Source organism: Rhinoraja longicauda, chromosome 1 (genome assembly GCF_053455715.1).
Source record: "Rhinoraja longicauda isolate Sanriku21f chromosome 1, sRhiLon1.1, whole genome shotgun sequence".
In the NCBI taxonomy this organism is placed as follows: Eukaryota; Metazoa; Chordata; class Chondrichthyes; order Rajiformes; family Arhynchobatidae; genus Rhinoraja; species Rhinoraja longicauda.
In genome coordinates, this window is record NC_135953.1 from 21,797,757 (window position 1) to 21,812,374 (window position 14,618).

General features: G+C 47.2%; 1 protein-coding gene across 1 annotated transcript in view; it reads right to left on the reverse strand.

Annotated features, from left to right (window-relative positions):
• Positions 1-14,618, reverse strand: part of loxhd1a (lipoxygenase homology PLAT domains 1a) — a 157,538-nt gene that overhangs the window by 65,423 nt on the left and 77,497 nt on the right. Inside the window, 6 exon segments of the mRNA XM_078409311.1 lie at positions 344-420; positions 1,123-1,283; positions 5,012-5,166; positions 9,594-9,729; positions 11,513-11,599; positions 12,746-12,906. Coding sequence (XP_078265437.1) covers positions 344-420; positions 1,123-1,283; positions 5,012-5,166; positions 9,594-9,729; positions 11,513-11,599; positions 12,746-12,906 — 777 coding nt within the window.

The window sequence follows — 14,618 nt, forward strand, 5'->3', positions numbered from 1 at the left end:
AAAAATAGATCAGCCATGATCGAATGGCAGAGGGGATTTGATGGGCCAAAGGGTGTAATTCTGCTCCTATGTCTTTTTGCCTTATGGTCTGTGGGTCATGTAGCTCCGAGCTCAACTTATCAGCTTGCACATTCAGATTTCTCAATGAGGTGGCACTTTTGGGAACCACTGCATGCTTCATTGAATAAAAACTCCCCACCAAGGTGGCACTATCTCTTTAATAAAATGCTGACTTAATAATCACACCATTCCTTTAAATGTAGGTTCCTTGCTCATACGATTAGAGTTCTTTTAATTTAGATTTGCGTTCCTCCTGCAAAAATTCATACAAATCCTTACTTACTTTTCAGCATCTGTGCATCTCCTGATGGAACCAGCTCACGCACAATTTGACCATCATCCTCACTCTTATCCAGCCACCTGGTGGTGCATGAACAAAACAATGAATGTTTTTTTACCTTACTTATTGCTCATGCATTTTCCTCTTGCCCCCTGTCCCCCATCTCCCCCCCCCCCTCACCCCCCCCCCCCATACACACACGCACACACATCCCTGCAGAGTTTAATTTAGTTTATAGTTTAGAGATACAGCACGGAAACCGGCCCTTCGGCCCACCGGGTCCGCGCCGATCAGCGATCCCCTCACATTAGCACTATCCTACACCCACTAGGGACAATTTTTACATTTACCAAACCAATTAACCTACAAACCTGTACGTCTTTGGAGTGTGGGAGGAAACCAAAGATTTCGGAGGGAGAACGAACAAATTCCGTACAGACAGCACCCGTGGTCGGGATCGAACCCGGGTGTCCGGCGCTGCATTCGCTGTAAGGCAGCAACTCTGCCGCTGCGCCACTGTGACCACCCATAAAGATAGAGATGAGTGAACACGTACTTATTGATTAGCGCGGGTGTCGGGGGTTATGGGGGGAAGGCAGCAGAATGGGCTTAAGAGGGAGAGATTGATCAGCAAATGGCGGAGTTGACTTGATGGGCCGAATGGCTTAATTCTGCTCCTATTACTTATGAACATATGAACTTATTCATGGAAACACATTGGTTAAATCGAACGTGATGTTATCGAACATGATGATCCTCGATCATCAGTGAAAAGTTATAACCTGTAACATGGGAATTCCACGGCTTGATTTTCCGGAGCTCCTTCCTCCTTCACGATCACCTTGTCCAGGAACCAGCCACAGCTCCCGCCTCTCCCATCGTGTCCTATCCTCACCCTCATCACTTTCTTCAAATTTACTGCCTCAATGACAAACTCATCCGCCTGGATAGAGGGAGCACAGGTTGACCGTTTGTTGGCAGTTCTTATGTTTAGACAAGGCAGTCAAGGTGCAATCATTGAGACTGGCTAACTCAGGGTTAAGATAGACACAAAGTGCTGGGGTAACTCAGCGGGTCGGGCAGCAACTGGGGAGAAAAAGGATGGGTGACTCTTCAGTCCCGACCGAAAACATCACCCCGTCCTTTTTCTCCAGAGCGGCTGCCTCCAGCACTTTGTGTCTATCTTCAGCATACACCAGCATCTGCAGTTCCTTTCTACACATAGCCCAGGGTTAAAGCAGTCTGAAGAAAATCTTGACACGAAACGTCACCTACCCATGGTCGCGGGATATGCTGCCTGTCCTGCCACCATGACCTGGTCAACAAGTTCCCGCACTGTGCTGATCCTTCCTCTGTAACAGCCTTTAGAGATTCAGTGCAGACATAGGTCCTTCGGCCTACCAGCTCTGGTCCGACCAGTGATCACCCCTTACACTAGCTATCCTACACACTGGGGACAATTTACAATTTTACCAAAGCCAATTAACCTACAAACCTGTACGTGTGGGAGGAAACCAGAGCACTTGGAGAAAAACCCACACGGTCACAAGGCAAATGTACAAACTCCATGCAGTCAGCACCCATGATCAGGATTGAACCCGGGTCTCTGGTGCTGTGAGGCAGCAGCTCTACCGCTGCACCACCGTCCGGCCTTGACAGTTTGTTTTGTCTTGTTCCTATGCTTAACCCGACTGTCAAACGGGCAGCACGGTGGCGCAGCGGTAGAGTTGCTGCCTTACAGCGAATGCAGCGCCGGAGACTCAGGTTCGATCCTGACTACGGGCGCCATCTGTACGGAGTTTGTACGTTCTCCCCGTGACCTGCGTGGGTTTTCTCCGAGATCTTCGGTTTCCTCTCACACTCCAAAGACGTACAGGTATGTAGGTTAATTGACTGGGTAAATTGTAAAAATTGTCCCTAGTGGGTGTAGGATAGTGTTAATGTGCGGGGATCGTTGGGCGGCGCGGACTCGGTGGGCCGAAGGGCCTGATTCCGTGCTGTATCTCTAAATCTAAAAATCTAAATCTAAATATACCAAACAATGGGAATTTCTGTGTCTCTGTCATTCAGAACCATCTAAAACCATCTAAAGCCATCGGAAGTGGTGGCGCCTAACGGCTGCGGCTCGCTAGCAGTCTGTTCATCTTTTTTCCTTTTTTTTTTGTTGAGTGTCGGTGTTGGGATGTTTTTTTTTGTTTTTTGGTTGTGTATGTGTGGGGGGCGGTGGTGTGGGTGGGGGGGGTGGTGGTGTGGGTGGGGGAAACCTTTCTCTTTTAGGTCTCTTCCTCACGGCGCAGGGTGCGGCTCGGCCGCGGGGCCTTCCATAGCCCGGTGCGGCTCGGCCGCTGGACTTAACATCGCCCGGCGCAGCTCGGCCGCTGGACTTAACAGTGCCCGGTGCGGCTTGGCCGCGGGGCCTTCCATCGCCCGGTGCGGCTCGGCCGCGGGGCCTAACATCGCTGGTGCGGCTCGGCCGCTGGACTTAACAGTGCCTGGTGCGGCTCGGCCGCGGGGCCTAACATCGCTGGTGCGGCTCGGCCGCTGGACTTAACAGTGCCTGGGCCGCGGGGCCTAACATCGCCCGGTGCGGCTTGGCCGCGGGACTTAGCTGCGCACGGCTCGGTCGCGGGGCCTTCCATCGCCCGGTTCGGCCGCGAGACGTCTCAGCGCCCGGTGCGACTCGGCCGCGGGGACTTCCATCCCCTTGTGGGGACTGTGCGGGTCGGTCGGGGACGAGCTGTCTGTCCGTGGGCGTGGGGAAGAGAGTGGAAGTTTTGTTGCCTCCATCACAGTGAGGGGGTGTTTGGAGTCACTGTGATGGACGTTTGTGTTGGGGTCATGTGTCTTGTGTTCTTTTTTGTGTGTGACTGCTATGTAGTTTCGTTCGGTACCTTGGTACCGAATGACAAATAAAGCTCTGTTGAACTGTTGAACTGTTGAACTATTTAACATTGATCACATTATTTATTTAATCCAACTTTAAAAAAATATTTATGATCTTGATAAATATTTAAAACACTTAAAATTATAAAAGTTAGCTTTAATCAAAATATCAATGTCCTTTTAGATAGGCACACGGAGGGGGTATAGATCATGTACAGGCAGAGGATACTAGTTTAACTTGGCATGGACATTGTGGGCCAAAGGGCCTACTCCTGTTCCATGTTCTGTATCCCGTGTAGCCATTACTCTTCATTGAAATAAATGGAATTGACAGATTCAACAGTCAGATTACACATCTGGAATTTGCAGTAAGTTGACGCTGGAGACACTGTAGAAATGCAAGATAAATGCATGGAGTCACTAACATCAGAGTGATCCCTCCAATAAGGGGTAGGCCATTTAGAACGGAGATGAGGAAAAACTTTTTCAGTCAGAGAATTGTAAATCTGTGGAATTCCCTGCCTCAGAAGGCAGTGGAGGCCAGTTCTCTGAATGCATTCAAGAGAGAGCTAGATAGAGCTCTTAAAGATAGCAGAGTCGTGGGGTACGGGGAGAAGGCAGGAACGAGGTACTGATTGAGAATGATCAGCCATGATCACATTGAATGGTGGTGCTGGCTCGAAGGGCCAAACGGCCTCCTCCTGCACCTATTGTCTATTGTCTATAAAGCACCTCTCAGGACATTTGTCTATAAAGCACCTCTCAGGACATTTGGAACCTCTTCATTAGTGAACTCTTGCAGAGGAGTTCCGAGCTTGGCACCAGTTTAGTTTAGTTTGGTTTCGAGACTCAGTGCCGAAATAGGCCCTCTGGCCCACACCAACCAGCGATCCCCGCACACTAACACTACCTTACATACACTGGGGACAATTTATATTTCTACCAAGCCAATTAGCCCACAAACCTGTATGTCTTTGGAATGTGAGAGGAAACCGGAGCTCCGGAGAAAAGCCACGCAGGTTACGGGGAGAACGTACAAACTCCATACAGACAGCACCCATAGTCAGGATCAAATCTGGGTCTCTGGCAGCAATTCTATTGCTGCGCCACTGTGCCATCCCTCTGCACCAGTGCAGGAAAATGCCAGCTGATCCATGTGGAACTGCGATATGACTCAGGAATATCTAGGCTAATCAGGCAGGGTAATTGGTGCACAATAATTAAGACTGGGTGATTCAAGGTCGGATCATATCGAATAAGCAGGTTACATGCGGGCTGAATAGGTTAGTACAGCAACGTGCTGGTATGATTGCATATATTAGACAATAGACAATAGACAATAGATGCAGGAGTAGGCCATTTGGCCCGTCGAGCCAGCACCACCATTCAATGTCATCATGGCTGATCGTTCCCAATCAGTACCCCGTTCCTGCCTTCTCCCCATACCCCTTGACTCCGTTATCCTATCTAGCTCTCTCTTGAATGCATTCAGAGAACTGGCCTCCACTGCCTTCTGAGGCAGAGAATTCCACAGATTTACAACTCTCTGACTGAAAAAGTTTTTCCTCATCTCCGTTCTAAATGGCCTACCCCTTATTCTTAAACTGTGGCCCCTGGTTCTGGACTCCCCCAACATTGGGAACATGTTTCCTGCCTCTAACGTGTCCAACCTCTTAATAATCTTATATGTTTCGATAAGATCCCCTCTCATCCTTCTAAATTCCAGTGTATACAAGCCTAGCCGCTCCAGTCTTTCAACATATGACAGACCCGCCATATTGTACTTACGTTGCCTTTCTCAAATTTATTGACATTATTCTTGCTGTCATACATCACCCGGTCTCCTGTGTCTCCCTGTAAGCCTATCAGGCAAATGAAGACATTGGCATCGGTTCCACTGCCACTGACTGTGCCAGTGCAGATGATAATTCGATACTTCACCACTGCAAGAACACACAGAGAACATCATAATTATCAGGGATGTTAATCTCACCCTGACTTTCGAATCAGAGATAAGATAGGCAGGGATTGTCGTTGAGGTCTAGGTAGCCTAATCTTTCGTTTGGTTTGGTTTAGAGTTACAGCATGAAAAACAGACTCTTCAGCCCACCAAGTCCATGCTGTACATCGATCGCCCAATCACAAGATCACTGGCTCAACTTCATCTCAAACAAGGAGTGCAGGGTACCTTGCCCTGATTGTGCGATGCGCTGTTTCCATCTGATGTCTGATTTAATTCCCACTAAAAAAAATTATAAAGGAAAATATTGTACAACAGCAAGTTCTACAAAGTCTATGAGTCTCCTTCTGATTCTTCTTTCGTGTCCATCGAATGTTACACCACTGTCATCATCTGTCCTGAGAAGGACGCAAGCTTCCGGCGACAATCAGTGGGAGCCATCACTTGTACAATAGATGATGGTATTAGCTCAGGACACTTCCAGTTTCCAGCCCCGCGACTTGGATGCTTCTGCTATGGGGCCCTCCTTCTGGTACAGCGATGTGTCCGATGTGATTATGCAGGGAAGAGTCCAGTGATGCACAACGGCATTCGATGCCACTTCTATAACTCACACATGTGATCCACAGATGGAGCAGGTCACTCATGCAGGTCAGTCTCAGAACTTGACAGGCCTCCGATGTTACTACTTAGAGGCAAGTTGTCCAAGCCGATCCAAGGCCACAGATTCAGCTGCTCAGTTTGCCTCAGGTAGGTCTTCCTTAAGGAAAGCACTAACTCATCGTGGCTGGGCTGCCCCCTTCTCTCACCTTCTATCATCTTGATCTCCTGCCTCTCACCGTCTACAATCACAATTGCTGATCATCTTCCCTCAGGCTGGACCCCACCACCTGTTCAACACCCCAGGTGCTGTGCTATGAGTTTCGGACCTCAACATTTGGTTTGCAGAAAGTGGAAGCCATTCATTTCCTTGGCTGCGTACTGGGAAGATACACTGCTGAAGAGGCTGTATAAGAAAATAACTGCAGATGCTGGTACAAATCGAAGGTATTTATTCACAAAATGCTGGAGTAACTCAGCAGGTCAGGCAGCATCTCACGAAAGAAGGAATGGGTGACATTTCGGGTCGAGACCCTTCTTCAGACTGATGTCAGAGGGACGGGACAAAGTAAGGATATAGGTGGAGACAGGAAGATAGAGGGAGATCTGGGAAGGAGGAGGGGAAGAGAGGGACAGAGGAACTATCTAAAGTTGGAGAAGTCGATGTTTATACCACTGGGCTGCAAACTGCCCAGGCGAAATATGAGGTGCTGTTCCTCCAATTTCCGGTGGACCTCACTATGGCATACCACTGGGCTTTGTAGATGGTTTGTACAGCAGGCACAGTACGAGGGTGGTGTCAGAAATGTTTCTGTGGGTCATAGCATACCCATGAAATGGATTGTTTAGTCCAGAATGCTGAGAGTTGATGGCACAGAATTAAAATGAGAGGCTTTCCATTATGTCCCTGACTTTTCCCCTGTAGACGGTGGAAAGATCTTTGGAATGTTACGAGGTGAACCATTCACTGCAGTAATCCCCGTCTCCGACCTGCTTTGTAACTATGGTAGACACAACATGCTGGAGTAACTCAGTGGGACAGGCAGAATATCTGGAGAGAATGAATGGGTGATGTTTCGGGTCACGACTCTTCTTCAGACTGAGAGTCAGGGGAGAGAGAAACTAGAGATATGTAAGGGTACAGTTTGAAATAACAAAGTCTAAAGTGGGTAGAAGGCCATCTGGGGGACTGGTGGAGATGGGAGAAGGAGTCAACACTGGGTGATGAGGAAAATGGAACCCCTTTATACATCATAGCCAACATTCACTTCCAATGACTATGATAACCATGGTGTTTCGTTGGTGGTCCGTGGGGTTATTGAGTTTCTAGTCATGGTGATCCCCAGGATATTAATGGTGGGGGAACCTGCTGATGTTCATGTCATTATAGGTCACGGGCAGATGATTAGAGTCTCTCTTTTTGGAGATAATCATTGATAGGCAGTTTGTGGCACAAATCTTATTTATCAGCCCATGCCTGAATGTTGTCCAGATCATGTTGCAGGCATCATATCATATCATATATATACAGCCGGAAACAGGCCTTTTCGGCCCACCAAGTCCGTGCCGCCCAGCGATCCCCGTACATTAACACTATCCTACACCCACTAGGGACAATTTTTACATTTACCCAGCCAATTAACCTACATACCTGTACGTCTTTGGAGTGCTATATTTGTTGAGAAGTTGGCAATAGGATTGCACTTTGTGCAATCAACAGGGAGCAACACCATTTCTGATTTGATGATGGAAGGAAAGTCCTTGATGAGGTAGCTGGTAAAAGCTAGAGTTGTAACTGTACTGGAATAGCTCAGGTAGATGTGCAGTTGGTTCTGGTGTGCAGGCTTTCAGTGTTACAAATGGGATGTTGCCTAGTTTCCCAGCCTCTGTTGTATCCAATGCTCTCTGCCATTTGTTGATATCATTTGCAGTGAACCAAATTAGCTGGAGACTGCTTCTGTGATGGTAGGAGTCTTCGGAGGAAGTCACCTAGATCATCTATTTGGCACTTATTGAAAATGCTTCCACTTTTTCTTAAGCACTCAGGTGCCAGGGTGTGCCGTGTAGAGGATGGAGATGCTTTTGGAGCCATTGTCTCCATTGGATTCCCCTTCCCCAGCTGCTCTGCCCTCCCTCCCCTGCCTCACCCTCCCCTCCCCTGCCCCAGCTGCTCACCCCTCTCCTCCCCTCCCCCAGCTGCTCACCCCTTACCCCCACCCCCAGCTGCTCACCCCTCCCCTCCCCTGCCCCTAGCTGTTCACCCCTCCCCTCCCCTGCCCCTAGCTGTTCACCCCTCCCCTCCCCTGCCCCCAGCTGCTCACCCCTCCCCTCCCCCAGCTGCTCACCCCTCCCCTCTCCCAGCTACTCACCCCTCCCCTCCCCCCAGCTGCTCACCCCTCCCCTCCCCTCCCTCCCCTCCCCTCCCCTGCCTCCGTTGTTCCCTACCTTACTTATCACATGCCAGAATCTGTAGCCTTTCGTTCTCCACTTGTCACCTCCCAACTTCAGTCATTATGTCCACCCTTCCCTTATCTATCAATCAACACCACCTCATTGGGGTTACCACCTATCGCTTGCTACCTGTGTTCCACCTCTCTCAGCCCACTTCTTTATGCTGGCTGCTTCCTCTCCTCTTTTTCAGTCTGAGGTTTACGAGGCTTTTAGATAGATACATAGATATGCTGGGAATGTATGGAATGTATGGATATGGAGCCCGTGCAGGCAGGTGACATTAGTTAATCTTGCCATCAAATTTAGCACAGACATTGTGAGCTGAAGGGCCTATTCCTGTGCTGTACCTTTCTGTGTTCTATGTGTGTTGTCGATGAAGGGTGTCGACCCGAAGCGTTGACTGCCCATTTCCCTCCACTGATGCTGCCAATGGAATGTTGGCCTTCGTAACAAGAGGAGTTGAGTATAGGGGCAAAGAGGTCCTTCTACAATTGTACCGGGCCCTGGTGAGACCGCACCTGGAGTACTGTGTGCAGTTTTGGTCTCCAAATTTGAGGAAGGATATTCTTGCTATTGAGGGCGTGCAGCGTAGGTTCACTAGGTTAATTCCCGGAATGGCGGGACTGTCGTATATAAAGGCTGGAGCAATTAGGCTTGTATACACTGGAATTTAGAAGGATGAGGGGGGATCTTATTGAAACATATAAGATAATTAGGGGATTGGACACATTAGAGGCAGGAAACATGTTCCCAATGTTGGGGGAGTCCAGAACAAGGGGCCACAGTTTAAGAATAAGGGGTAGGCCATTTAGAACGGAGATGAGGAAGAACTTTTTCAGTCAGAGAGTGGTGAAGGTGTGGAATTCTCTGCCTCAGAAGGCAGTGGAGGCCAGTTCGTTGGATGCTTTCAAGAGAGAGCTGGATAGAGCTCTTAAGGATAGCGGAGTGAGGGGGTATGGGGAGAAGGCAGGAACGGGGTACTGATTGAGAGTGATCAGCCATGATCGCATGGAATGGCGGTGCTGGCTCGAAGAGCTGAATGGCCTACTCCTGCACCTATTGTCTATTGTCTATTGACCTGTTGATTATCTCTAGCAGTGCTCTTTCTTTTGCTCCAGATTACAGCATCTGTACTTTCTTGTCTCTGCATCTCGGTTTATGCCTTCTTGATAAACTGAGCAGCTTTTAGTTTGGAAGAGAAAAGCACTGCTCCCTCAGATGGGCTAGAATGAATATTGGGGAGGTTAGGGGCAAGAGTCTGAGAATACCACTGCCAGTGGCCTGTGTTGACCATCCTGGCCTGTGGATCCAGAGAACAAGGCAACTCCAACAGGATATCGGAAACAAAAGGGCACTCACAGCGCTGGATTTCATCTACCAGGTCTCCATCAGCAGGCATCTCCCGTAAGATCTCATTATCATCCTCATTGATGTCCAACCACCGACCACATTTGAAATTATACTTCTCCTTCGTCAGTGATTTCATTAAAGTCACCTGCAGTGAGAAAAATCAAAGGCACACACAGTTGGAACTTGGACACCGAGCCCATTCCTTTGGGCAAGAACCTGTGCGGCACGGTGATGCAGCGGTAGAGTTGCTGCCATTCAGTGCCAGAGACCCGGGTTCGATCCTGGCAACGGGAGCTGCCTGTACAGAGTTTGTACGTTCTCCCTGTGACCCCATGTGTTTTCTCCGGGTGCTCCGGTTTCCTCCCACACTCCAAAGACATACAGGTTTATAGGTTTGGTATAATTGTAAATTGTCCGTAGAGTGGGTAGGATAGTGTTAGTGTGCGGGGATCACTGGTCAGCGTGGACTTGGTGGGCAGGAAGGGCCTGTTTCCGCGCTGTATCTCTAAACTAAACTGAACGAAACAGCAAGGTACCATGGAGTACTCGACAGGTTGATCAAGGAATACAAATTCAAATCCTACCACAAGAACTTTGGACTTTAATTCAGTTAATAAATTGATTTGAAATGAGAAAGGTGACTATAAAACTACCAGCAAACCTACCTGAATGCCTGCTTGTGACTTGAGACTGATTGATGTGGATGATTCTTAATTGCCCAAGAAAAATGACCTACCAGAGTCTCGAGAGTAGTGGTGGATGCATGTGTCTGAGGCACAGGGGAACCTCAAACAGAGCTTGAATAATGAAATAGACCTGAGCAGTTGGATAACACTTCATTCAGGATATGGAACAGAATGATTACTGTGTGATTTAGTCTCAGGATATCCCTTCATATTGGGAAGCTCCTGTTTCCACACCATATGCAGAACTGATAGTACAGGTGAGACTAGGAATGCACCCTGATGCAACTTGTTGGCCTGATCCAGAGTTGCCCAATCCTTTTTGCAAGGACAGCCAGACTAATAATCCGATTCATTTCCAAGGGTCACGAAGACACAGTTCATAAGTTCATAAATTACAGGAGCAGAATTAGGCCATTTGGCCCATCAAGACTACTCCGCCATTCAATCATGGCCGATCTATCTTTTTCTCTCAACCCCATTCTGCTGCTTTCTCCCCATAACCCCTAACAAAGTTCTCAACTTTTCTGAACTGCCTCCCTCAGGTGTTGGTATATAGTTGTGGAAGACCAATTTCCTGAGGTTTCCCAGCAAATACTTTGGGAAATTTTGCGACTGACCCAGTCCCAGTTCCACGACCCATTCATTTCACTGAAGTCGATTGGTTCTGATGGGTATATTTCAAGTCACTTACATTTTCTGAATTAATTTAATTGTTAACTTAAATTGTTTGAATATTTCTCTGATGGCCATAATTCTTTAAGAATTGTAATTCTTTTTCAATTCTTTCTTCATGTATTCCTTCAAGAATTGTCTTTCGATTGCTTGGTTAGCTCACAACAAAAGCATTACACTGTATCTGGGTACACGTTTTCAAGAGAGAGTTAGATTTAGCTCTTAGGGCTAAAGGAATCAAGGGATATATGGGGAAAAAGCAGGAACGGGGTACTGATTTTGGATGATCACCCATGATCATATTGAAGGGCGGTGCTGGCTCGAAGGGCCGAATGGCCTACTCCTGCACCTATTTTAGACAATAGACAATAGGTATAGGAGGAGGCCATTCGGCCCTTCGAGCCAGCACCGCCATTCAATGTGATCATGGGTGATCATTCTCAATCAGTACCCCTTTCTATTTTTCTATGTGACAATAAAATAAACTTTAAAAAAAAAAGAAATAAAAGAGTAGATTGTTGGAGGGTCTCAATATTCTGATGTTCATACTTCCCTTTGTTGACGACTTACTTTGTTCAAATGCCAACCAGCAAAAGGATGGCGTTTCTCATGCCAGATTCTAAGTTTGTAAAAAGTCCCCAGGTCTGGGAGTTCGATCTGCAAGAGGCAAGAGACACGTGAAGTAAATGGGTAATGATCAGTGAACCGCAAGTCCTGTATCAGTAACTCACGTGACAAATTTTACAATGCAATTTCCTGATTAACCTAATTTTGACTCAATAGCCTCACTGAGGATAAACTTCAGGGGACGGCACAGTGGGGCAGCTGGTAGAGCTGCTGCTACACAGCTCCAGAGACCTGAGTTTGATTACTTGGGTGGTGTCTGCGTGGAGTTTGCATGTTCAGGTGTCAGAAGCTATGGGGAGAAGGCAGGAGAATGGGGTTAGGAGGGGGAGATAGATCAGCCATGATTGAATGGCGGAGTAGACTTGATGGGCGGAATGGCCTAATTCTACTATTCCTTATGACCTTATGTTCCCCCTGCAACCGTGTGGGTTTCCTTCGGGGCGTTCCAGCTCACACCCACATCCCAAAGATGTGTGGGTTTGTAGGTTTATTGGCTTCTTTAAAGTGCCCCTACTGTGTAGGGAGTGGATGAGAAGGTGGGATAATGTAGTGGAATAAGTTAGAACTAGTATGGGTTACCCACTAGAGTGGGTTAATATTTAATTGCCAAATCAGGGGAAGCGTAGTGTGAATAGAATTAGTTGTTGAAACGGGAGGATTTCGACATGTAACCTATTTTCAATAACGCTGTAGAGAAATGGGACAGAAAAATATCCATCAATGATAAACGTAAGAGGAGACACATGAGACAGCTAATGCTGTAATCTGAAGTACTGATAAACTCAATACTGCACTTGGGTTCATAAACTTGTCGAGATTACTGGGGAGTTTTAATAGGAAGGCCACTGGGAGCAGAGTGACGCAGCGGTAGAGTTGCTGCCTTACAGCGCCAGAGACCCGGGTTCGATCCCGACTACGGGTGCTGTCTGTACGGAGTTTGCACACTCTCCCTGTGACCATACGGTTATTCTCTGGGTGCTCCGGTTTCCTCCCACACTCCAAAGACACACTGGTTTGTAGGTTAATTGGCTTTGGTAAAAATTGTAAATTGTCCCAAGTGTGTAGGATAGTGCTACTGTATGGGGGTGATGGCATGTCAGTGTGGACCGGTTTCTGCGCTGTATCTCCAAAGTCTAAATGAATCGTCGAAGACTTTCACCAGCTCAATCCACCCACCATAAACTTATCTGTTTGACCAGTTTCAAAGTTGTCCGAGTTGTTGTCCAAGCACATCTCATTTGACTTCCCTTTGGCACCATAGAGCTGGAGGAAAACATTGGCATCAGTTCCCGCACTCTTAATGTCACTTGTCCAGATCCAAAGTGACCACGGATGCTCTAGTTTAAAAAAGAGAGAGCACTTTATTAATGTGTTCTGTGACATCTGAGCAGATGTTGGGTGAGGCTATGTAAAGAATGACACCCTTCATAAAATGGACCTTGGTGGATGTTATTGAAGAACGCCACTGCTGAGCATAGATATTCTTCTTGTCAAAACTATCTTTCCCTCCCCATCTTTTCTGAAACATAAAACTAACTTTAGTTTAGTTTAGTTTAGATACTAGACCAAGTGGACCCGTTGGGCCCACAACTCATTGGGTTGCCATTGTGATGTGGGAAAATCACACTTTTTTCTTTAAAATAAATGGCTTTAAATTTTTTTAAAAATAAATCTCAATGAAAGTCACAATTTTTCTTTAAAATGGTGGGTTTTTTCTGCATTGGTCTAGCACCCTCCCCTCCCCTCCCTCACTCCATCCCCTCAACCCCCCTTCTTCCCCACCCACTCTCCCCCTCCCCCTCCCACCCCCCAGTCACCCACTCCATGCCCCTTTACCCCCCCCCTCCATTCATAGGGGCTCTCCGGTGGCGCCGCCATTCCTGCCCATCGGGTTTCCATTGTGACGTGGAACATGGAGGTATTACTGCGCATGGGCGGCTGACGGGCACAGCAAGTGGAAAAGGGATTTATTAAAGTTTAAAATGTGAATAACAAACTATAACAATTTGAACGTTAATAGGATTTCTTGATGCAGGAATTTTCAACATCAGCATCATTTCCCCTTTTCACCACAGGAAGGAATTGTCGAAAATCGCCAAAACAAATGGTAAGAATGCTGCCAAAAGGCTCATCGTTCTTTTTGCATAGATCTCGAAGAGTTCTGTCCACTGCTTCAAAGCTCTCTCTTCTAATCATCGGGCACTCATTCCAAACAATCAGTCTCACACTCCTGATCAAATGAACCATGTTGGAGTTCTTCTCAATGTTGCACATTGTATTATCGGTCACTTCGAAGGGTATCTTGAATCGAGAATGTGCAGTTCTTCCACCAGGCATCAATGTAGCTGCTATACCAGAGGATGCTACAGCAAAAGCAACATCAACTTGACCTCGAACTTTGGAGAGGATCAAATTGGTGAGAATTGTTTTGCCCATTGCTGCTGGTGTATCAATTAAAAACATTGGAGGAACATTCCTTTCCAAGCAGCTGCACACATGGTCATACACTGCTCTTTGCTCAGCATTCAGTAGAGGCTCTTTCTCTTCAACAAATCACTGTGTTTCAGGTCAATTGTACTGCAATTCACTCAGCAATTCTGGATTGTCATCATCAAGGTTCATCCTTCCATGTCTTGGTAGTGGCACATGAAAGTATCCCAGTGTCTTGTTGTAATTCACAAGCTTGTCTTGAATATACAACAGAGCCTGATCATGATGCCTCTCATCAATCATGATATTTGGATCATCGATTGTTCTCCATTCTCTTTGAAGGTAACCTTCAGACATTGAATTCTTGAAGCGATCCCGTAATTGTCGAGAAGTGTTGATCTCAGCAATCGTCAGCAAAACAAACAAATCTCTCATTGCTTTGGGGAGTCTTGTCCGCTCAGCATCTTCCATCGTCTGTTGCCAATGGCCGTTTGCAACAAACCTCTTTCTATGCAGACGTCTTTGAAGGAAGGAAGAATATGTCCGTCATGCGTCCTCGATGAATCGAAGGATACTGGCCCTTTTACGTGATGGAGAAGCAGTCTCAAGTAGTAGAGGT